General features: G+C 40.1%; 2 protein-coding genes across 2 annotated transcripts in view; one reads left to right on the top strand and one right to left on the bottom strand.

The window, feature by feature from the left end:
* The window catches only part of kiaa0930, a 167900-nt gene extending 162865 nt beyond the window's left edge, over window positions 1–5035 (top strand). Inside the window, exon 10 of the mRNA XM_028804711.2 lies at window positions 3180–5035. Coding sequence (XP_028660544.1) covers window positions 3180–3220 — 41 coding nt within the window. The 3' untranslated portion in view covers window positions 3221–5035. The remainder of the gene's footprint in view (window positions 1–3179) is intronic.
* Window positions 1–26014, bottom strand: part of LOC114647671 (glutamic acid-rich protein-like) — a 792149-nt gene that overhangs the window by 240708 nt on the left and 525427 nt on the right. The window lies entirely within an intron of this gene.

Below are 26014 nucleotides of genomic sequence, written 5' to 3' on the forward strand. Positions count from 1 at the left end.
CTACACACGACAGCAGAGCAGAGAGATGCAGCAGAGTCAACGACTACGTGACTATGAGCTCTTGCACACTTTAAACGTGCGACAGTTCCGGACGTGCCGTAAAAGAGGGGGAAGCACAATATAAAGTAATAATAATAATACATTTTATTTATATAGCGCCTTTCCCATACTCAAGGCACTTACAGAATAAATAAAGAACGGCAGAATACAGTATATAGCATTGTACAAACCAGATAAATAAACAAAGAAGATTAAGACAGTAAATTCTGAAAAAAAAAACAGACAACATAATTGATGGTCTAGCACACACATACAGGTTACATTGGCATCTTGACAGAGAAGTAAACTGAGAGAAAGGTAATAAAGTCAAGTAGAGCTAAAAGCCTTCCTGAACAGATGAGTTTTGAGTTGTTTTTTAAAAGAATTCATGGAGTCAGCTGACCTGATTAATTTTGGTAGGTCATTCCAGAGTCTGGACGCTATACAGCTGAAGGCCCTGTCACCCATGGAGTGTAGATTAGTGACGGGCACAACAAGATTACCAGAATCAGAGGACCTTAGTGGGCGGGCAGGCACATAGTGATGGAGAAGGTCACTGATGTAGTTTGGCGCGAGGTTATTTAAAGCTTTGTAGGTTATTAGTAGGATTTTATATTCGATTCTGTAGGACACAGGGAGCCAGTGAAGGCGGAGCAGGATGGGTGTGATGTGCTCGCTGCTGCTGGCTCGAGTAAGGACTCTTGCAGCTGAGTTTTGAATAAGCTGGAGCTGTGATATAAGATTAGAAGGGGCACCTGCCAGTAGGGAATTACAATAATCGATGCGGGATGTGATAAAAGCATGGACAAGTTTCTCAGCATTAGAGAAGGAGAGGAAGGAGCGAACACGGGATATGTTACGGAGGTGAAAGTAAGAAAGTTTCTTAATGTGATTTATGTGGGGGGAATAAGTGAGGGAGGAATCAAAAATGACACCAAGATTTTTTACAGTAGAGGCAGGTCTGATGAGATCACTGCCAAGATGGACTGGGAAGGAGCTCATTTTATTAAGTTGCATTTTAGTCCCAATTTGCAGGAGTTCAGTTTTATTGCAATTTAATTTTAAAGAGTTCTGCTCCATCCAGGTTTTAATTTCACTAAGGCAGGTTGTGAGCTGAGAAAGCTCTGATGAAGTTCCACTTTTAACATTGAAGTAGAGCTGAGTATCATCTGCATAAAAATGATAACCCAATCCATAACTACGGATAATATGGCCAAGGGGAAGCATATAAATACAGAAAAGCAGAGGACCGAGGACAGAGCCCTGAGGGACTCCTTGTGTGACTGCCGCTGAGCTGGATCTGCTGTTGCCAAGACTAACAAACTCTTGCCTATCAGTCAGATAGGACTTGAACCACTGGAGGGCAGTGCCAGAGATACCCAGCGTGTTCTCCATTCTGAACAGTAGCATGTCATGTCTGACAGTGTCAAATGCTGCACTGAGGTCTAACAGAATTAATATGCTGGTTTGTCCAGAGTCTGCTGCCATAAGCAAATCATTGGTTACCCGTAGCAGAGCAGTTTCACAGCTGTGCCGCGCCCTGAAACCAGACTGAAAGGGTTCCATCAAATTATTATTAGAGGTTAGGTAATTGGTGAGTTGGGAAGCTACAACACGCTCAAGAACTTTTGACAGGAAAGGTAAGTGGGAAATAGGCCGGAAATTGTTAAGATTGTCAGCATCAAGGCCAGACTTTTTTAACGTTGGGGTTACAGAAGCAATTTTAAAAGTGAGCGGCACAGAGCTAGTGTCAAGGGATGAGTTTATTATTGTTGTAACAGTTGGGATTATGGCATGAAGGCAGGACAAGTAGTCGGCCTCATCTTACAAAGCAGGTTATTAACAGACGCAGATGTGACTGGTGAGAACAGTGGACCCTTGACTTACGAACTCAATTCGTTCGCGAGGGCTGGTTGTAACTCCAGGTGGTTGTAAGTCAAGACTATTTTTCCCATAAGAAATAATGGAAATACCCATAATGCGTTCCGAACCTCCCACTGCAACACTTACTTAACCTTTTCATAATAAAAAAAGGGTTGTATAATGTGCATAATTTACCAAAACACCAATAATTTTTTCTAATGTACTAACCAAAAAGTAATAAAAAGTGCCTAGCCTACCAGAAACAACAATTTCATACTGTACTCACCATTTAATTTGACATCTTTGGGCTGCAGGAAGGGAGGAGGATGATAATGAAACTGAAGGCTTTTTAAAGGCTTTCTTTAACTTGCGCTCAGGCATTTGCAATCATTTCAATAGCTTCTTTTGCGTTAATTTTAATCTCCTCCTGCCTACAAGTTATTCTGACGAGAATTTTTCTCAGCATTTCCTTGCGATGATACAAGGAACTGTTTCTGAACTCTTCTGAGACCCCCCCCCCCACTCCCCACTCAATGGGAACGACATGCTGAAGTGCATCCTGAAGCGCGATCGCCGCGACTGTGGAAGCTTGCTTGTCCATTGCCGGGCAGGGATATCACATGCATATCACCCATCGATATCTTTTCTGTTTGCTTTGGCTGAGAGACTCAGCACAGCTTTAAGCCGGCTGTTGCCCCAGCAACAGATAAACAGTCTTCCATACGGAGTTTGGACTTTGGCATGTCTTCTAGTTGGGGGAGGTCCCAAGAGAGTTTACAAACCTGACATTTTATTGAATGAGTGCCGCATTAATAGGAATGTTTCTGTTTGTTTACAATCGCACAACCGGATACACGTGACCGCATTCAGGTCGTAACGCAAGATGTTGGTCGTAAATCAAAATAAAAATTTTGGTCGTAAATCAAGTTATTCGCATGTCAAGCCGGTCGTATATCAAGGGTCGACTGTACTTCAGAAAGCACTGGCCGCATCATACTATCAAAAATAATCCAACAATACCACAAGAACAAACAGGCATCACCAAGACGGTTAACGGGCCAGATTCAATGATATTTGGAAAAGTCATCGCGGGCCGTATAAAATCAGTACGCGGGCCGTAGGTTGCACATGCCTGCCCTAAAGGGTCCTCTCCAGATCTGTTATCATTAATTATGAGAGTTCTGTTTTTTTTTTTTTGTTTTGTTTTTATCTCATTCTCGTTGTCAAATGGAGATTTTAAAAGTAAAAGCTCCTACATGTGTTTTCTTTTTCTGCAGATATTTTAGAAGTTCGACAAAAGCCAATCTTGATGACATAGTGATGGAAAATAAGAACGCCTTGGAACCTCACTGCCAAGTGCCTACATATGGGAGGATTGTAGACGACACTACCATCTAGTGTCCAAAAAGAGAACTACAAAGGAAGCCTTTGGAACCGAGCAAAAACCAGCCAACTAAAAGTGCCTCCTTTTTTTTTCTGTCGTTCATCCGGCTTTGTGATGAGAGAATGTGCGCTCCAGTGTTTAGAAAAGGTCTCAAAAATAAGTGGCTGCTTTCAAAAGGAAAACAAAAGGCTTTATAAACAATCTACTACCATGTTTACTTGATTCAAAACTGAACAGTATGTGCTGAGCTTTATGAAAAAACAGTTTGTAAACAAAATCTTCACTAATGTTGACATTCATCAACACTGCGTCTTTTTCATCCTTGTGTGTCTTTCAGAAATTTGTCTTAAATTATGTTTGCCTTTCCAGCTATTTAGATATAGGAGTAACATTTCTTGAGCTGCTGGCCCACTGTGCAGTGGCTTTTGTGTCTTCTCATGTTTAAGTGAAAGAGTATCAGAAATAAATATATATATATGTATATGAGTGTGTGTATGTATATATATTTATATATATATATATATATATATATATATATATATATATATATATATATATATATATATAAATGTATATATATAAATGTATAATGCACCACTTCACCTGAAGTTGAGCTTGCTCACACGTAGATGCATCGCCTACCTACAAGTTTTAAACTTTCTAATCTTTGTTTTTTTACAGTATTTACCAACATTGAATTTGATTCTATTTTGTGATTAATACTTTTAGCACAGCACTGTTTACTGTAAAGTAAGGTCAGGCCTAGTTTAATGATTGTACCTGATTTAATTCTACTTGTCATACAAGGTGAAAAGCCTTCTGAAGAGGTGAGTTGGGAAAAGACTAGGCATGTCATTGGTTTTCCAAAGCTTGCAGAATTTCATTATCATATATATGTATGATATTATGAAAATTACATTGTTTAAAAGAACAAAAAACACAGTTGAAAGTTGCATATATGGTGTAATGTATTCATCAAATGAAACCTGGACAAAACAAACTGAAAAATGATGATTTTTATTATTATTTTTTTAATTTTGAAATCCAACTGCTGTGTGCCTATTTCGCTAGCTGTGTTCTTCCTGTCTGAGGTTTCTCAATTGAAATGAAGCTATGTATATGGTTATTATCAAAGGACAAACAGACAGAATTCCTTCAAACAGATTATTTTATCATATTGTTAATTACCAAACTTAAATTGTTTTGCCTGTTTGTACATTTCTGCCAAGTTTGTTTACCCAGTCTGTTTTACTCGGGCCCTTTTATGTTTGTATTTATTTATTTTTTTCAGAATATGAAATAACAATTCTTTATTCCAGCCATAAGCAAATGACTGTGTTGAATAAACAGAAAGAAAGGAATTGGAGCAGAAAGTGCTCAGCACTACCATACACTGATTTACAGCTGTATCTTATGGGTGAGCACCACATTTACATCTTAAAACAGGATCATGTCACATCTAGATGTGCATGTTAGCACCTTGTTTTTTTTGTTTTTTTCAAACAGCGTAGGTCTTTTTTGTATTTGTTGGTGAAACAGCAGACAATATAAGCAAGACTCACAGTCTGGTTCTTTTATAAGCACTGATGATTTGCAAGTTATTTATCCGGTTTTTCATTTTAACTTTTTCATTTTTCCGTGGCTTGTGACAGATATTTGTAAACAATCTCTTTTCTCCACTGATTTTAACAAATTCCAAATCATATGAATAATCATTTCATGAATAAATTCAGAATAATAAGTACTACACAGTTGAGTGTTATGTGTCATTAGCTTGTCATATAGCAGTTCTTTGATCAGCAGTGAATTCAAGCCATGTCTGATTATCCTTTTATGTTTTATTTTTCTGCACTACTTATTCTTTTACAGTGTCTATAAAAAGTGTTCACCTCCTTGGAACTTTTCACATTTTATTGTTATTCAGCATAACATCTCAGGGGATTTAATTTGCTCCTTTTAATATCGATAAGCCGAAAAAGACTCTTAATGTCAAAGTTGAAAACAGATCTCTGCCAAGTGGCCTAAATTAATTACAAATATAAAACACAAAATAATTGATCACGTAAATATTTACCACCTTTAATATGAGACCCCTAAGTTATCAGTGGTGCAGCAAATTGGTTTTAGAAGTCACATCGTTAGTTCAATGGAGGTCACCTGACTGGGTTTCAATTGATTGTAGTCTAAATAGTGCACCTTATCTGGAGGGTCCAACGTATGACGAGTCTGTATCGTGGCCTAATCTACACTATAAAGACACAAGAACACTCCAAGCAACTCTGTGAAAAGGTGTTTGAAAACCAAAAGTCAGGGAATAGAATAAAGAAAATATCCAAGTCACTGAAGATCACTTGGTGTTCAGTTTAATAACTCATGAAGAAATGGAAAGAGTATGGCACAGCTGTAAATCTGCCTAGAGCAGGCTGTCCACAAAAACTGAGTGAGCATGCAAGGAGAAGACTAGTGAGGGAGGCCACCAAGAGACCTGTGTTAACTCTGAAGGAGTTACAAGCTACTGTGTCAAGACTGAAGAGACTGTCATCCGGGTGCTTCTCCAGTTGCAGCTTTAAGGGAAAGTGGCAAAGAGCAAAAAAATCATATCAAACGTTTGCCAGGAGACACACGGAAAACTCTGAAGTCAGCAGGAAGAAGGTCATTTGGTCTGATTAGACTAAAATTGAGCTGTTAGAAACTTCAGAGCGAGTTGTCTTTTTCGGTGTAAGCCAAGCACTCACACCTGCCTGCTGCCATTCCTGAGCAAGCTCTGCACGGTTGGTGCCCCAATCCCGAGTCATGAATAAAGAATGGGACCAAAGCATCCTCCAAGAGCAACTTCTCCCAACCATCCAAGAACAATTTGGTGACAAACAGTGCCATTTCCAGCATGATGGAGCTCCGTGCCATAAGGCAAAAGTGATAACTAAGTGGCTCAGGGAACAAAACATCGAAATTTTGGGTCCCTGGCCAGGAAACTCCCCATACCTTAATCCCATTGAGAAATTGTGGTCAACCTTCAAGAGGTGGGTGGACAAACAAAAACCCACAAATTCTGACAAACTCCAAGCATTGATTATGCAAGAATGGGCTGGCATCAGTCTGGATTTGGCCCAGAAAGTTGATGACAGCATGTCAGGGCGAATTGCTGAGGTCTTGTCTTGAAAAAGAAGGGCCAAAACTGCAAATATTGACTCTTTGCATAAACTTAATGCAATTGTGAATAAATGCCTTTGAAACTTATGAAATGCTTGTAATTATACTTCAGTATACGAGAGAGACATCTGACAAAAAGATCTAAAAACACTAAAGCAGCAAACTTTGTGAAAACAAATACTTGTGTCATTCTCAAAACTTACAGCGTACCTACTGTGAAGTATGATGGTGGCAGGATCATGCTGTTAGAATACTTCAATGCCACTGACCTGTGAGGGGAAAGGTTAAAATGCATGCAGCAAAATACAGGGAAAGCATGGAGGAAAGCCTGATGCAGTCTGCAAGAAACCTGCACCTTGGGAGACAATTTGTTTTCCAGCAAAGCATAAAGTTAAACCTAAAGCCACACAGGAATGACTTATAAACACCAGTGTTATTGTCCTGTAGTTGACTGGTCAGAGGTCAGATATCAATCCAGTTGAGAATTTCTGGCTGGACTTAAAAAAGGCTGTTTACTCATGATCCTCATGCAACCTGACAGAGCTTGAACAGTTCTACGAGTTCTGCAGAGTCCGGATGTGCAAAGCTAATGTGCACACACACTCAAGTCTGTCGTGGCTGCCAAAGGTGCATCTGCTAAATACTGCTCAATATGTTTTTAAAGTTTTGTATTTGTAATTAATTAGTTTCTAATTGATATAATATTTTTGTAGGCACTCTACTTCCCCCTGAAGTTTTAAGTTATGATACGTCTGTGAAATATAAGTCTTGGCTTTAAATGTTTTTTTTTCTCCTAAATAGAGTCAAATGTGAAGATGAAGAAGTAAAAGCATATAGTAACATACAGCAACTGTGGATGCAAATCCATTTTTCAAATATATTAAAACTGTTTAATTATATTACCTTTAATCGTCACTTTGACAAAAAGGCATTAGATGACAAGGCCTCGTTATACTGATTATGCTATACTTAGCTCCATTTGTTATTTCCTAACAACTTCATATATGTGAAGGTCTGGACCCTATCCTGGTAGCACGCCTAGAATGTTCTATTGCAGGACACCCACACACTAACTCGTACAGGACTAATATAGAGTTGGCCTGACCTTCATGCCTTTGAAAAGTGGAATGAAGATCGACGCAGACAGTTACACAATGAGGAGCCAAGCCAGGGCTTGAACTTAGTCAGCTGAGGCTCTAAGCCAGTGCTGCTCACCATTAGTTTTTAATAAAAGAAGAACAATCAAAAGTCTGATTTCCTGTATAGTGCAGGGAGCAGAAGCACAGCGTTGTGCTTAAACTGGTTTAGTAGAATGCCATTCTGGCAGAGGGTGACAAAAAAGGTGTAGATGATTAGAGCAGAGAACCAATGCAACAAACTGAATAAATTAGTTTCAGTGAACTAGTATAATACAAGGTTAGTTAGAAGTCTTAACACTTCCCAAAAAAAAAGTCAGATAAAAACAATTTAGTACATTTTTCTTTTTCATAGTTATTTAATTAGTTGTAGTGGCAAGTTTATGTTTTAGTGGTGGCTTTTAGTAACCAGACAGAATGGTACATTTACTAAGGACTGTGAATAACAAACTTTGTCAGGTTAGCTCAGTCACCCATATGCAGCACACTGCATTCAATGCCATTGTTTTAATGTTCAATTTAGAAAACAATTAAATCATTGTCATTTGGAAGTTGCTTTGAAGTAAAAAAAATATGTATAAAACTAAGTTAGGCTACCCTCACACTACAGGGCTTGACCCACTTCTAGTTTGTCAAATGTAGCGACTACAGTTACCTTAGAGTTTGTCAGATTCTATACAGAGGAATCGCAGGAGGTGACTAACTACATGAGTGTGTCACAGCTTTTCATAACGGTTCCAATATAATCAAAGGCCAATCAGTAGAAGAAGAAAATGAGCTCCATGCAAGTAAACAACATATAGAACTAGAAAGTCGTCAGCACCCTTGCTGTAGTCTGTGCTCTCCAGTGGTTCAACAAACCAAAATGACTGAATAGTGCCAAAGTTTGAAATCCATTTGAAAGATCCAAAACAACCACTTTCCTTCTTTCCTTTCAGCTGCCAGTGTCCTTGGCTGGTTGTGGGTATTGTGAGAATTGCACTTCCTGTTCAGCGTTCATGGACAGTTAATTCTCACAGACACTAAAGCCCACCGTAATGACTTGTGATTATCCACAGTAAAATCAAACCAGTTTTGTTACAATGAGGTACATTGAGTGGTGCAGTGCTATGGCTGAATCACCTGGGCTTTCAAACTACACAACTGGAGGTAACAGGCATGCACTGCAATTCTATACAGTACTGTATATCTCACTTTGATTTTTTTAAGGATTATGTAAATGTTTGCCTACCACTAAAAACCACAGGAAAAGTCATTAGTGTAACAGCAGCCATACATTCATACATTCCATACAGTCATCATGGAAGATCATCAATGTAAAAAATTAGGATCACATGTCCATTATGATCCAAATCTACACCAAAGGACAGTGACTCACCCTAAAAATGTGTTAACTGGGATAGTTGACTGAGTCTGATAAATGTACAATTGGTGGTCTTCATGTGGCCAGGTAGTCAGTTCAAGAAACCACAGGAGGACCACTACCTGTCTCAATACTTATGAACATTTTTATGAATTTCTGAATTTTGATTGACATCTTGAGAACATTCTGATTTATTACAGTCATAGAACAATTGGTATCATAATGTGTGTGCCATTTCCTATGATAGCGAGTCACTTTTTAGGGTTGGATACTTCAGTCAGTTCCAATCATCAATCATGACCTTTCAGGGAGGCAGGCTTGGTGCTCCTTTCCTACAAAGTAATGCCCACCTACAATATCTTTCAGGACTTGGCTATATGATGTCACCACACTCATGTCATTTGTGTCTTTATTATTATTTTCAATAGAATGTATGTACAGTGGGTACTATGGCCTGCTGCACACACTCATTGGATTATTGCATTTCCAAAAGGGCAGTTTCACAATGCTTGGACAGGATTATTCTACTTTTCACCCGTATTTGTCTACCTTTGACATGTCTGCTAATTAAGATGTCATCATCAGCTGCCTGTTACCCAAGCTCAGAAGCTTTTCTCCCTTTAGGTTCACTAATCCCCAAGGGCAGCTCTTTCTTAACAAATAATTTGTCTTTGTCCACTATTGACGTTAACCTGTGTTTAGACCACAAGTCACTGGGGGCTCGGATTACGGATGGAAAAGAATATGAATGTTTACTTAATTCACAGCACATGAAGGACTAAACATATTTTCTTGATTCAGAAGTATTACTGACACATTTCCAGTTTTCAGTGCTAAATCAGGTAATCATCCACGGTTAAGCTAGATGACTATTCTGGGGGCAGGTAATGTGGTGTCAGCATTACACACTGTCTATTTTTACCTGCCTTACATCATTATTAATTACTTTTAAATAAATTACAACACTTTCCCCTTGCCTGGTCACACCATTTCCAAACTGATTTCAGTATAAGACTTTATAATGTATTCTTTGCAATGTATTTCATTATTATGTGACATGGTCCATTTTTTAAAAGACAGTCGCCTCCATGGGATCATTCCATTCAGACATACAGTAGTAAATGCAAAATGGCTGTCTGTTCTTAACGTTTTTTTCCCTTGACTTTTTCTTCTCATTATTTGACCGTGACACATAGACACACAGACACTTTACTGCCTTGATCAAGATACTCTTCTATGCTTAGTGGAATGTCAAAAGAGACTGTAAACCTTCACCGGGCTTCATGGTAAACTAGCTTTTATTGCTTTGTAGCAGTTAATTCAATTTTGATTTTATAGTTGGACTGGCGTCCTGTCCACATGCTAACTGGGATAGACTCCAGCTTCCCTGTGACCCTATTCAGTGTGAAAATGGGTTTAGAAAGATGAATGGCTTTTTCAAAAGACCGGATTTCTAGGACTGTATCAATTACAGATTTAATTTTCTATTCCTTAGTTAGCTGTTGCCTTTTCTTACTGTATATCATTTTTGATGCATTATTTTATGCCTTATGTGATGTCCTGGGTTGCAAAGGAAATGGACATTAGAGAAGTGGATAATACTATTGCTTCATAGATCTAGCATGCTGTGTTCAAAGTGTGATTCTCGAAGTTGTTCATGTGGAGTCTGCAAGTCCTCTCCGCTGATATTCCAGTTTTCATACTATATTCCCAAAACCACACAAGTTAGATTAATTGGTGTTTCCAAAATTGTCCCATTTTTTAGTGTGAACGTGTTTGAGTGGGCCCTATAATGAATTATCCCCCTGTTCAGGGCTGTTTTCTGCTTTACACCTAATGTCAGGATAGGCTCGTTGACCTCACATCCCAGAACTGGACTGAGAATAAATGGAATTGATTTGAGGTCTGCATAAGTTACAAGCGGAAACAGAATGATTCAGGACAGATGATGAGCTCAGTATCACTAGCAATGTTAGCAGACGAGTAGCACCATAATGTGGAGAAGGCAGGCCTCACAAGGAGTCAGTAAGCCTATGTTTTAGGTGCTCTCTAAGTAACACAAATGATAAAAGTGTGACATTGGAGAACAGGCTGAGCAGGCTAATGTTACGCATTTAAGGATATCAAGTCAGAAAATACAAGATCAGACTCCCCTTGTTTGGAGGCCTGTGCTTACTCTTCAGATAGCTTCATGGATGAGATGGACTGTGTTGCTTGTTTTGGTCAAGACATTAGCTTGATCAGAATAGGGTTGTGCAACATCTTGATCTTCACCCACCAGCGAGGAGGACCACCTGATGATGCTAAGTTTAAGAAAGCCCAGAAGGAAGACGTAGGTGTGAAGTTGGATCTTGTGCTTTTTTTTCCTCCCAAGATCAGAAAGGATATGCATGGAGAAGATTGCCTTTTAAATTGTTTGGTGGTCTTGTGTTGTCCAACAAACACCTGGCTGCACAGTGGTAAGTGTGGCTTCTGGACAGCCCCATTGGCTTGTCTGGCTTTTCTGTTCCTTTTCACTTCAAAGCTGAGGTTTTATTTCATTTTATGGCAGTCATAGCTAATATATTACTTAGTGTTTAAATCTGTCAGACAATGATGATGTCAGAGGGTAGCCCAATGAGCAGATGCCAACTGAGGCACCAGTATCCCATTGTTTGTTTGTTTTTTTAATTAAATGAATGGGTTTTGAAATTGAATGTATCACTAGTCATTAGAAAAAGAAAGACATACATTATTAGTTAGGTAGCTTAATTTTGAAGAAGTCTGTATACATTCTGGTATGGTCCCACTATCATTTTCATGCTGTATAAACACTATTGATAACACCCATGAAGTTTGGCCTTCATTTTTAAATACAGTACAGTATATAAGGAAATATACCAGAACTGGAACAGCAGCCGTGTTTGACATGACATAACTCCACACCTGTAACTAGGGAATCCATTCCTGGATGGGTTTATCCATTCCCGGGAATCCCAGGATAACACAGTGCACGGGCATCTAACATGTGAACGGTTTTAGAACGACCGACACTTACTTTTAATAAAACTACTACAATATGTTGACACAAATAAAAGACTAACCTTATCTACAAGCAGTTCATGCTGTCATATAAGTACATGTGTCTTTAGTTGCGGTAATGAGAGCGTAGAAAGCACAACGTGTCCAGCGTGCGGTCGTCCAGGCAAGAGCGCACCTTCGTGCAGAAGTACGCCAGCCACTGAGAAAGCATGCTCTGCCTCCACTGAAGTAGGCCGCACAGTCATCAGATACTGATACACTTGTTCTAAACAATGCCCGCGCTTGCCGTTGCTCTGAAACACCGCCATTTCAGCTTTTACTGATGCATCCAGTTTCTTGTCATCATTCTGTGATGGCAAATTTCTTGGCACAGATAATGCGGATGCAACAGACTGACGCATTGCAATTTCAAGTTGCTGTTCAAAGCTGTTATCTGATGAAGTGCAAGCTGTAGCAATGGCGCCACCTTAATTATTTTCAATAACTCTGTTATTTCTTGATCGATTTTTACACTTTTACACGATATATATGCGAGCTTGGCGGGAACGGGAGCCCGGGAATGGATTCCCTACCTGTAACCCTAGCTGTTCCAAAATGTTACCACAATGCTTAACCATCTTTTTCAAATGTATTACCAATGGTCTGTACACAAACAACATTATGAAGGCTTTGACCCTACAGCTCAGGTGCAAAAGGCATTGAATTGAAGATGGTCTTATGATAGCGTCACCTACCAAGGCTCATTATGAACCAAATTTATGATTAAGGGCATAAGATGTTAAAGAAGCCGTATATAAGAATTTAATTTGTGTCTCTTTCAGGAGCAGCTCAAGACCTACTTGGGCAGAAGGAGATTACAGCTGCACCACAGCTAACCTCCCCTTTGCATCTGCTTCAGTCAGAAGACAAGTGACACCATCTTTGAACTACCCTCTGAACCCGCCACTTTCCAGTTCCTGTGCCTGAAAAGAGCGTCACTGCCAGTGGCATAGCTAGGGGTGGGTGGAGGGGGCGGTCTGCCCCTGGTGGCACATTTTTGTGGTCGGCATTATTGGCCAAAAGGCTCAGTACAATTTGTGTGTAAGCAGCAGGGTTCAGAAAAATATCACTCATGAATGAAAAAAGTAAAATTCTCTGATTTTTATCCACAATTGCTTCAAAAATAATTTTCAGACTGTCCTTCTGTGATGGCATCAGACACAGCAGCTGAAATTTATGAGGCAATAACAAAAATAAACATAAATATAACACTGATAATAATTTGTAGGAAGATAAATAACTATTTATACAATTTATAATTTTGTTTCGTTATCAATCCGAATGCGTTCTTGCTCTGCGCAGAAAACATCCCCACCTATCACTTGTACACTGCACTGGTTCTGGTTTTTGCAACGTAATTATGTCTACTCTATATACAGTTAGGTCCATAAATATTTGGACAGAGACAACTTTTTTCTAATTTTGGTTCTGTATGTAGTGTAACAGGTGTCTGTTCACACTTTCAGGTAATCTAACTTAGACACCATTAAAATATCCAACTACGCCACCCAGTTTTATTAAGAGACTGGGAACTCTTGAAATTTACTGATAATAGCACACAGGTTTCTTTAAATTGGGCGGTGAGTAAACACACAATGAAAGACACAACAGTAATTTCAGAAAAAAACAACAGAAAGTTCTATTACACAAGACAATATAAAGTTCATTAAAAACATAAACGAACATAACAAAATCTAAACATATCAGGAATTAATTTCCTTTTTTAAAAGGAAAATACACAGTCCACCCTCTAAAAGTCCATTAAAAACAAGAATCGGAGGATACAACCTTTAGTGGTGCAGAGTCCAGTTTGCTCACTGTGTTATCCCAACACTTAATTGTTCAACTGTCCATGGATGCACTCTGTTCGCCAGACACTCGTTTCCCAACAGAAGTTGTGTCAAATCGTGGAATCCCTGTCAGCGTCTCTTTGTCGTTCCTTTTTTTTCCACTCTGGCTCCTTGTGTTGCTGTGACCTCGGCACGCCTCATTTCTCGTTTGCCAGCTTTGCTTGGTCCTTTCATGCGGCTTCCCTCTCTCGCTGGACCCACAACCAGTGTCTCCCTTGTGGAGCTGTCTCTTCCTCCCTGGAAGTGTTGCCGTCCTTGTGCCTCACGTCATGCCAACCACGTACCCTTGTCTGCTTGCGAGCCCCTGTGCTCTGTCCGAGTGTCTTGGCAGCATTTTCTGTGGACTGTCCCCCCTGCCTTCTGCTGACCAGGAGTTTAAATCTCCTTCAGTCCCTGCTGTTGTCAGTCCTGGACAATCAGTTTAATCAATGGCACATCTAAATTTCCTGGGTTTAACAATTAATGAAAACACAAGTTAACAAAATGTATTGTTACCAACCATTAATGAGTACAGATCTGCTGATTAGAAACCAATATTGTCAAACATGTTAATTTCAGGTAAATACAGACATCCTCCAAGGCTAGACTTCAAAGCGGTGACTCCTTTGCAAGACAGCAAATACCTACACAAACAACCTTGACACAATCAGTAACTGGATTATCCAGGAAATCGAAAAACAAGGTCCCCTTCTGACATCAGCACCCTCCTAGTTGGGTATAATAGTAAACTCAGAAGTGTTTACTTGACGCTAGGTGCGCGCGTGGCTTTCGGCACCACAGGAGAGCGGGAAGGGCACTCGTGCGTCCAGCAGGTGGACGCCTCACCTGTCGAAAAGGAAAACGCAGCCGTGCAGTCGGGGGCTCTCTTTTTAAGCGATACAGAGCTCGGTGATAAGGACTTTTTGGAGGACCGCCACAGCCGCGATTCCACAGAGGCACAGCTGGCACGAAATACGTCTGACATGATTTATCCCAGAAGGAGAAAATGAAAATAAGCAGTGTCAGAAATATCACAGGAGGCAACAACTAATCAGGGAACACAAATAAATCCCGCATTAAGACGAAGCTGCTGGTGTCATCCCAGATGGAGCTGTGAGAGTCCTGTGCTCAACCAAGGAGGAAAATGAGAAGTGCGGGGAAAAGTTCTGGAAGGACACTGTGAGTACACGTGAAGTTATGTACTGCATATGAGCTCCAACTAAGCGCGCCAACGATTTTTTTTATAGATATATATTTATTGTTCATTTCTATTTGTGAACCTTTGTTGTGCTGTAGCTCAGACAAATTCAGTTATGTTGAGCTGTGATAATATCCCATAAACGGTGTGTTTACATAAATGTGTTTTATGTTTATTTTTTTGTTTGTTTGTTTGTTTGTTGTTTTCTATCCATGATTGTGTGAAGTACTTACAAATCATTACTTTGAAATAGTGTAACAATTATAAATAATAATTGTTTCATTGGACCCATTGGTTATTAAAATTTATTGGGAGGTGTTTAATGTGGATCCCACCAGTGAAATTTCATCCTATGTCATAGGTAACGTGTCCGTTTTTTGTTTTTTTTTGGTGGGAGGGCTACATGTACATTACTACAATGAATTTTAAATGAAACAACTCAGATGCAGTTGAAGTGCAGACTTTCAGCTTTAATTCAGTGGGGTGAACAAAACGATTGCATAAAAATATGATGCAAATAAAGCATTTTTTTAACACAATCCCTTCATTTCAGGGGCTCAAAAGTAATTGGACAAATTAAATAACTGGAAATAAAATGTTCATTTCTAATACTTGGTTGAAAACCCTTTGCTGGCAATGACAGCATGAAGTCTTGAACTCATGGACATCACCAGATGCTGGGTTTCCTCCTTTTTAATGCTCTGCCAGGCCTTTACTGCAGCAGCTTTCAGTTGCTGTTTGTTTGTGGGCCTTTCTGTCTGAAGTTTAGTCTTCAACAAGTGAAGTGCATGCTCAATTGGGTTAAGATCAGGTGACTGACTTGGCCATTCAAGAATTTTCCACTTCTTTGCTTTAATAAACTCCTGGGTTGCTTTGGCTGTATGTTTTGGGTCATTGTCCATCTGTATCATGAAACGCCGCCCAATCGATTTGACTGCATTTAGCTGGATTTGAGCAGACAGTATGTCTCTGAACACCTCAGAATTCATTCATCCAATGTCACATCATCAATAAACACTAGTGTCCCAGTGCCACTGGCAGCCATGCACGCCCAAGCCATCACACTGCCTCCACCGTGTTTTACAGATGATGTGGTATGCTTTGGATAATGAGCTGTTCCACACCTTCTCCATACTTTTTTCTTGCCATCATTCTGGTAGAGGTTGATCTTGGTTTCATCTCTCCAAAGAATGTTTTTCCAGAACTGTGCTGGCTTTTTTAGATGTTCTTTAGCAAAGTCCAATCTAGCCTTTCTATTCTTGAGGCTTATGAGTGGCTTGCACCTTGCAGTGCACCCTCTGTATTTACGTTCATGCAGTCTTCTCTTTATGGTAGACTTGGATATCGATACGCCTACCCCCTGGAGAGTGTTGTTCACTTGGTTGGCTGTTGTAAAGGTGTTTCTCTTCACCATGGAAATGGTTCTGCGATCATCCACCACTGTTGTCTTCCGTGGACATCCAGGTCTTTTTGCGTTGTTGAGTTCACCAGTGCTTGCTTTCTTTCTCAGGATGTACCAAACTGTAGATTTTGCCACTCGTAATATTGTAGCGATTTCTCGGATGGGTTTTTTGTGTTTTTGCAGCTTAAAGATGGCTTCTTTCACCTGCATGGAGAGCTCCTTTGATCGCATGTTGTATGTTCACAGCAAAATCTTCCACATGCAAGCACCACACCTCAAATCAACTCCAGGCCTTTTATCTGCTTAATTGATAATGACATAACGATGGACTTGCCCACACCTGCCCATGAAATAGCCTTTGAGTCAATTGTCCAATTACTTTTGAGCCCCTGAAATGAAGGGATTGTATTAAAAAAATGCTTTAGTTGCCTCACATTTATATGCAATCATTTTGTTCACCCCACTGAATTAAAGCTGAAAGTCTGCACTTCAGCTGCATCTGAGTTGTTTCATTTAAAAGTCATTGTGGTAATGTACAGAACCAAAATTAGAAAAAAGTTGTCTCTGTCCAAATATTTATGGACCTAACTGTATACTGTATAAAATCCTAAGCCTAAAAGTGCAACGATTTTATGTGACTTTTTATGTCACGTTTTTTGTCATGCTTTAAATAGGGCATATTTTAAAACCTACATATATATATATATATATATGTTTGGTATCTCTCTTTTCAGAATTTATCGCACTTTAATGTGACGTTGTTAGATTTTCAGATTCTTATTCCATTTTTAAATTATAAACTAAAAAATATCAAGAACTCACATCCTGCGAGACAAGACTTTGTGCCAAGAGATTTAACCACGCCTAGGGCTGAAAATAAAAAACAAAGAGTAGGACAGCTGCTATACAGGCTTTTAAATGTTCAAAGTGTGATGCAGATCATGCGGCACAGGAGCAGCAGCAGCAATCCAGCAGCTGTTCGAGCAAAGAGGAGGTAAAAAAAACTATTTGTTTCCCATTGTATCACCGTTTAAGAGGGGGTTTTGGAGGAGCGACCACATCACTTTGAGGTGCGTTCAGCCCCCCTCTTCACAACGTGAGCAGCAGAGACGTGAAGTGGCTGGCGCGTAGTGTAGGCCGGGGGGGGGGGTTGGCGAGCGAAGCAAGCAGGAGGCGTACCCCCTAGTTGAACTAATAATTAGAACATGGCTTATCAATGTATCTATACTATATTCTTGTCTAGTTGATACTTATAAATAATTATTTGTGAAAAATTATTGCTGTTTCTCTATATATGAATAAATCTGTGCAAAATTTATCTTAATTTTTCTCTATACGTCTTTTTAATTTTCTATTTAAATAGGTTAACATATTCAAATATGTTGGAGGGCGGCAAATTGAAGCCCCGCCCCGCCCCGCCCCTGAGCGGCAAGAATTCTAGCTACACCACTGGTCACTGCTCTAAAGCACAGGCTATGTCCACACTACTACGTTTTCATTTAATAACAGCGTTTTTAAATCTCAGGTGATACTAATGTTTCCATGTTGTTTATAAAAGTATCTTCGTTCACGCTAAAATGACTGCAAAAGAATTTGACATTGACATTTGACTACACTTGGTGGTAAAGCTGCTAGCCATGGGATTTATTGCAAAACTGTAGTTATCTGTAAATTGTTTGCCTATTGTGTATGTACACAGCATTCAAACTGAACAGAATCACAATTTAGATGCATACTGGTAAACAACACAATAAGCACCATGGAAAGCAACTCTTTACTATCTGCTATGTTGGAATATGTTGTTCTTCTTTGAAAGTGGACCAGTCAGGGAATGGGATGATGTAATGAAGGATTCAATCAGGGAAGGAGCACATAATAAGCACAAATAGATCGGAGTGCAATTAGAGCCTGTGTTTTTGCCTGTCCACATTACAACGTTGAGGCTGTGTTTTCAGAAATATATGTCTGTGGAGAACATTTTCATAATTGTTAGTTTTCATGGGTAGAAAACACTGTGGTACAGAGACTAATTTTTGTGGTTTTCAATGAAAGTAATAGTGTGGATGACTAGCACTGACTGTTGAGCTGTTGCTGATTCCTGGTGCTTAACTATCTGCATGAAAAGCAGTACATGATACCTTAACTGTATTTATTGTCTGCTGTCCATTTTATTTACAGGAGGCTATCTATCTATCTATCTATCTATCTATCTATCTATCTATCTATCTATCTATCTATCTATCTATCTATCTATCTATCTATCTATCTATCTATCTATCTATCTATCTATCTATCTATCTATCTATCAGTTGTGATTGGCTGCATGGAAGGACTGGTGTCCCAACTGGGTTGGAGAGTGCTGCCTTACCTGTCCCTGAGGCCATAAAGAATGGACAGTGTAGTGGAAGAAGCAACCCAGTTGTGGTGTAGTGAAAATTAATGGAGAGATGGATACTCTTAAGCTTTAACAAAATAAATTCAGATTACATTTTCCACTTTGTTTTTTTTTTCAAGACAAAGCAGCTACAGCTAGTGGCTTAACTTTTATACATTTTCAGAAGTATATATGAATGAAATATATTTTTGAACCTTGCCGTGTTCCAGTTCTGTAGTATACTCCACATTTTCATTTTTAGTTTTTTTCATGTAGAACAAAAGTACTGTTACCGATGATCTTATCATGTTCATGTGTAATCAGATATCTGAAGTACTCAGTCGATTTCTGAATCTGTCAAATACCTTTGCACTGTTACTTGTATTCATATTTTCTTAATAATAATATGTGCTGTTCACATGGCTGACCTCCACTAAAGATCGTATATTTCAAGATCTGAACAAGGCAATGCCCTTATCAGAACAGATCGTCCAACAACACTTCCAGGTGTTATGCCTGAGGAGTTTTCTTGATGGAATTTGCCATAACAGTTCCTGGCAGAACTCTTGTTTTCCTTACATTACAAGTAACCAATAAATTACATTTACTCATACAAGCACCATTAAATAATTTATATAGACATTAATTAGGCCCGGTAGCATTTCTAAATGTTTGTCTGCAGCAGATTCAGTATTGCCATTTCCCACCAGTCTTTAGCATGTATATTTGATTGAAAGCACTTATAAAATGATTTAAATCTTGATTCATCTTCTAGAAGTTCCAAAATTCCTTATTAAAAAAAAATAAAAATAACCTAATTAGAATAAAGGTATTGTGAAAGCAGATTGCAGACCACTTTTTCATGGTGCCATCTAACCTGAGGCAACTCTTTGTAACAAAAAACACCTTTCTTTAAAGGTCACTACCCGCCACATCTAATAATCCCAAGTTCCCCTTGACAGATGTGTTAATTGATTAGGTGTTAATTGATTACAGTTTAAGCAGAGGTCAGATGCACAGATTTACAGATCAAGAAGCCCCTGGAGGGGGTCAAGCAACTGCAGCAGTGCAGAAATTACTCTTCTGAAAGCCAACCTTTATTTTATGGGGTCAGAATAGCCATTTGCTTTTATTAGTAATAACATTTGCAATGCAATTTCAGTGTAGTGCATCTTGTGCAGAACTGGCATTTTGTGTGGTTAACAGTCCATGAATATTAAAATGCAAGGATTAACCAGATAGAATGAATCATGTCACAGAAAAAGTCTATGCCACACAAATGTGCATAGTCATGAGATAATGTATTATTTATTTAGGGAAAGGGAATTATACAGTATATATAAGAGCTGAATATACAGCTTTTAATGTGCCTTTCACCTTAAGGGTGTTATGTCAAACAGCTGCTCCTATGTTTCTCTTAAACTGAGATCTTACAACTACATCTTGCCTGAAGATGGGGCCTGAGCTCCTTCGAAAGCTTGCATATTGTATTCTGTTCAGATTGCCTATAAAAGGTGTCATTTGTTCTTCACTTCTCATTGAATCCATAATGGCTAACATGGTTCAACACCCTACTACTGGGATCCTTCAAATGGGACACAATGGTCACTTGGACATTCCCTGGCTTAGCATTCCTTTCAGGAGGGTTGCCCTGGTGTTCCTGTTCTAGGTTAGCCCTCTTAATTTAGCCATAATGGAAGTTAATCGGGGGCCACATTTGAGCCACTAATGTTAAGGACATTACAAAGCCTATTGTAGAAGATTTCATATACATTGATATCAGCCACACTGATCTTTCATTTTCTGTTACTTTCTCTGCTTCTGAAGACACATTTCAAGGGCAAACAGACACATCTAAGCCCATTCTTGGACTTGGATTACACATTTCACCACAAGTAAATGATCAACTAACTTTTAAATCTTTTGCTTCATCTTCTGTAATTGCAGCTCTTCAAACTTACTCGTCTTTCACTCCTTTCATCTTCTCCTTCCACTCATGCATATGTACTCTATTTTTTCCTTTTCTGTCACTCAACTCATGAAGACTACCTAGTTAAGTGTTATGTCTCTGACCTTCTTTTCTTTGTTGTATCTTGGGAATAACCTTAGCTTACTCAATTTAGATTATAAAATGTCAAACAGTACATCTATACCCTGACCATTCATTGCTCAAGTAGTCGCTTGATTTTGTATGCTTATAGATGCTGTCACACATGCATGCCTGAGGATCACCATCCAAGCTCTTCCCAAGTTTATGATACCACCCCGGGCTTACAGGGGGCACTGCTGCTAACTGTCTTGTCATTTTGTTCCTCCACAGTCTTGAGAACCCTCCACCCCTCCCCAGTCCCTTCTGGTCCTGGGGCTTCAAAAGGATGAATTCCTGGAAGAAGGCACCACTCATATACAGACATAAGAGCTCCGAGTCTTTTATGCCATCAAGCGTTCTTTTTTTTGTTGATAACTGCAAGTAAACAAGGAAAGCCATGTTGGTGACCTTTTTTTTCCATTTCAGACAACCACGATACATATAAAGAAAATGTGTTTTATCCATCCATTTTTTAACCTGCTTTCAGACCATGTTCCACTACATGATTTCTCCAACAAATTTTCAGACATATTTACAGAGTTTATTTACATAATTTTTGTGAGCTGGGGGCAGTCATGGGGGGCCATGGACAGCAGGGACACAAGCCTGGTAATGGGAGTCTGAGCCTCAACATGGTGCCCTGTTGGGGCCACAGATGGCTACAGGGGTCCGAGCCTAGGAGCAAGGTGGTTTGGTGAGGCATCCTGCTGGGGGTCATGGGCTGCAGTGACCCAAACCAGTCAGAGAAGGAAGATTATGACTGTTGGTTAGGCATCTCTTCGACCTCCAGATCTCATTTGGGGTAAGCAGAGGAAATGGCTGTTGTAAATGAATACACTGGGGACTTGAATTTTAAAGGATACATACCTGCCTTGAGTTTTTAACCTCATTTTTAAAGGATTATTTTATGGATTAGAAAAACTGCATTATTTATTTTGAACACTGCTTTTTCTTTTGGATGGTTTTAATAAAAGCATTTTGCCACTTCTTGCACCTACCCTTTGCTATGTGTATGTGTCCTCATTTGTTCGGCTCATCCCTTTGTTACGTTGCAGACAGTGGTGGGTTCAAGAAACTCCAGGAAGGACTTGGTAGTGTGGAGCAAACCTGCACTGTCTCAGACATCCCTTACAACTAGAGGACATGTAATGTGACATGGCCTTCATCCAGCTCAGGGTTACAGGTACGCAGTGTTTACCACAGGCAAGAAATAACCCAGACTGGGGCACCAGTAAATTACAGGGCACATTCGCACGCACTCCTAATCACTAATAGTGCATCACTTTAGAGTCTCCAAGTGATGCAGCCTACATGTCTTTAGGATATGGAACAATGCAAGGAAATGCAGGATCCACACAGGTGACTGGTATGGCATTCAAGTTCAGGACCCTGAGGCTGAGGCAGGATTGCTGACACTGCACCGCTGTGCTGACAGAATGTGTTTTTAAATACAGAAGGTCAATAATTGTCTATCTTGGCATGCACTTCTTTTGTATATTTTAATCCAAATATTATATTGTTTAGTTTGGAGAAAAAAGGATACACACACACACACACACACAAGTTTATTCATCTGGTTTTTAGTATCCATTTTTTATTGATTTGAGTTCCATTCAGAAATGTTTGCTTGATTGGAAGGATCTCTCCTGTGCCCGTCGAAGCCCAGTTGGAGCCCTAGTTGCCTGAGGTGGGGTGATGTTTCACACCCCTCCCTGAGTTAACAGTGCCCCTCGGCATCCAAAGTATGGATGGATGTGGGGGGAGACAGAAATGTCCAAAGCATGTGCCACTTGAGTTACATAAACTGCACCCCTTGGTGTTCGTAGTACACTTTCAGCATTAGGCTTCAAGGTCTGGAGGTTGTCCCCCTCGGTGTCCAGAGGGCACACCCCTTGAGTTACAAAACAGTGCCCTTCGGTGTCCGGATGTCAGCATCCTCTCAACTACAGATACAACTATAATGTTTAAATCTTCCCAAATCTCTTTATCTTGTAGGGATTTCTATACATAGCAATTATTTCACATTCCACAATTCATTTTAATTTCTGTCTGCTTTGTTGGTAATTCAGTCCAGCAGCCATACCACAAGCGGTTCAGAACAGGTCATCCACCTGAAGCTAAGCATGTTCAGGTCTGGCCAGTACTTGGATGGGAGACCAACCATGCTGGAAGAAGTGTTGGTGAGGTCAGCAGGGGGCACTTACCCCATGGTCTCTGGGTAGATCCCATTGCCCCGTGCAGTGAAGGGGTCACAGTGCTGTAAACATGGTGCTGTCCTTCGAATGAGACATAAAACCAAGGACCTGACTCTCTGTGGTCGTTAAAGATGCCTGGGCATCCTTTGTAAAGAGTAGGGTGTATCCCAATGTCCAGACTAAATTGCCCATCACAGCCTCATCCATTCTGACCCCCCTAATTATCCCCTTTCCCTAACTGGCAAACTATCTCTCAACCATTCCCCACCTAATAGCTGATGCGTAGTGAGCATATTGCACAATAATGGCTGATGTCGCATCATCCAGGTGGGTGCTACATATTGGTGGTGGTTGAAGTGACTTCCCTTTGTTTAAGCACTTTGAGCAGTGAGAATATCACTATATTAATGTACTTAATTATTATTATTATTATTATTATCATTATCCACTTTGCCAATCATATGTCTGATTGTTTAACAATTTGAACTTTTGAGATGAGTGCAGCCTTTCCAGATTTTACTAGCCTGACCATGTTTATCATGCTGTATTTTTCCAGGAGATGTTATTGAAGCTTTGCAATTGACTGAAATATCCAAATGCAGTGTCGCAGGAGGCTGGGGGTCAGACCCGGCCGAGACGCCTGGAAGGACCGTGAGGTGGCGTGTTCGTCCTCTGGGCCACGAGGGGGCAACCGCCCTGGACCAGAAGAGGGCTACAGAAGGGGAGCAGGGAGGCTCAAGCCCATTGGGGCCCACTGCCAGGGGGCACCCCGAGCCTCATGCAGCCCGAGAGACATTTACTTCCGCCACACCCATGGACGTTGATCCTTCCAGGGACACCCGGAGTGCTTCTAACACTTCTGCCACACCAGGAAGTGACGTCAGGCAGAGCACCTGGAGCTCATCCGGGTGAGAATAAAAGGGGCCGCTTCCCTCCAATCAGGGAGCTGGAGTCGGGAGCAGGAGCAGGACCAGGACGAAGCTCCTGTGGAGAGAGGACAGGTGGCCCACGAACAGTGAGAGAATGGCCCGGAGTAACGGTGATTGGTGCAAGAAGCACAGTGTGCTGTGCAGGACTGTGTTGTGTTGGTATTGAAAGAGCAGACAATAAACAAATGTTTTGTAAAGATGCGGTGTCTGTTTGATGGTGTCCGGGCAAGTCTCACAGCAGATAAATCAATTGCTGTTTCTTTCATTGAATCTACATCATAAAATATATTCATTCATTCATTTATTTTCAGTATAATATATAAAATAATGGACAGAGTGAAACCTGTTTTGTCGATTGATTGTGAATCTGTTTGAAATAAATGCAAATACTGCAGAATAAAGCATATCATTAATATTATGTGATGTGGCCTTGCAGTGGATAGTGGTCCTTCCTGATTTGAATATCACGGGTTTGAGTTCCACACCTGTTGGTTGACCGTGCTGATCTTTCACTTTCTTCCTGCGTCTTTTTGGGTTTTCTACCCACATCCCCAAAGATATTCAGGTTTAGGTTAAATGGTGATTCCAGACTGACTACTGCTCAGCCAAGGATGAGACCCAAAATGGACTGGTGCCTATTCCAGAGCTGTTTTATTGACTTGTGTTCAGTACTGATGAGTTCCTCAAGATCCTGAAGGAGATTATGTGGGTTTAAGATTGTTACTGTATCTAATCAGGCTCATTTGACAGAGTTTTAATTTGATGTTTCCTTTAGTTATTCTGAGGCTCGCATAACACAGGACAAATTGTACTTGGTGACCACATCAGATTAGACCACAGTGACTGAATCTCATTGTCTCTGAAGGTGTCCAGCTCAACATCTAGGAAATGCAGGAGCAACAGATGATATGATTTATCTATGACTTTCATCATGGTTCCATATTTTGTGTAAAGCTCGGAAAGCACTGCCATGTCTCCTCATTTTGGCAGCCAATCAATGTGGAACACACTGGAGTAAGCAGCAATCTCAGATTTTTTTCATTCTGTTGTGCTATGTGAAACACAAAACATTGAACAGATATATCGTATGTCCTTTCTTAAACATTCAACAATCCTCTCTTCTGCTTCCTTCTTTCCTTGAAGCCACCAGTGTTTCACACTCTTTGTGAGCATTGAACAGTATACATTAAACTTCTGCTTGAATGCAATCACAGACACAACTCACTGCTACTACTTCCAACTCACTGGAAGAAAATGAACCAGTTTGATTTTGTCATAGTAAGTTACGGGGCACTATGACCGAGACCCTTTCAAGTTAAGTCGTCACTTTCGTTGCCACATCACCTAACACAAATGTACAGGTGAGTGAAAATGTGTGTGCAAGGTCCACAGTAGTAGAGCAGTAGTTACACAACAGAGTATATACGCAAGAAAAACATTTAAATATAAATTCATTAATCACACACTGTGCAAAAGTATGCACATTACATAAATAAACGCTTAGACAAACTTAAATTCATATTCTATACAATACATACTAACAACACAAAACTGATGTGGTGCAAAGGAATGTGCAGATGATGGATCAACAGAATGGATGTGTGTTTGTTAGTGGATGGCTGTTGTTAGGTTTAGTACCAGTCACCATGCCAAGTTCAGCATCCTAACAGCTTGATGGATAAAGCAGTTTAGGATTGTGCTGGTCTGGGAGCGGATGCTACAGTATCATCTGCCTGAAGGTAACAGTGTGAGCAGTTCATCACTTGGATGACGGGGGTCATTGATGATTTTCTTTGTCTTTCCATCCCTAACATATATGACTTATAGATTGGGAACGTTACCTCCAAAGATCTGTTGGGCAGAACACACTACCCTCTGCAATGCTTGGCAGCTGAGAGCAGTGCAGTTCCTATGCCAGACAGTTATCATCCAGTTAGGATGCTTTCAATGGTACAGGAGTAAGATGAACTGAGGGTGCAAGGGTTCATGCCAAATGTCTTCAG

This window comes from Erpetoichthys calabaricus, chromosome 1 (assembly GCF_900747795.2).
Source record: "Erpetoichthys calabaricus chromosome 1, fErpCal1.3, whole genome shotgun sequence".
In the NCBI taxonomy this organism is placed as follows: domain Eukaryota; kingdom Metazoa; phylum Chordata; class Cladistia; order Polypteriformes; family Polypteridae; genus Erpetoichthys; species Erpetoichthys calabaricus.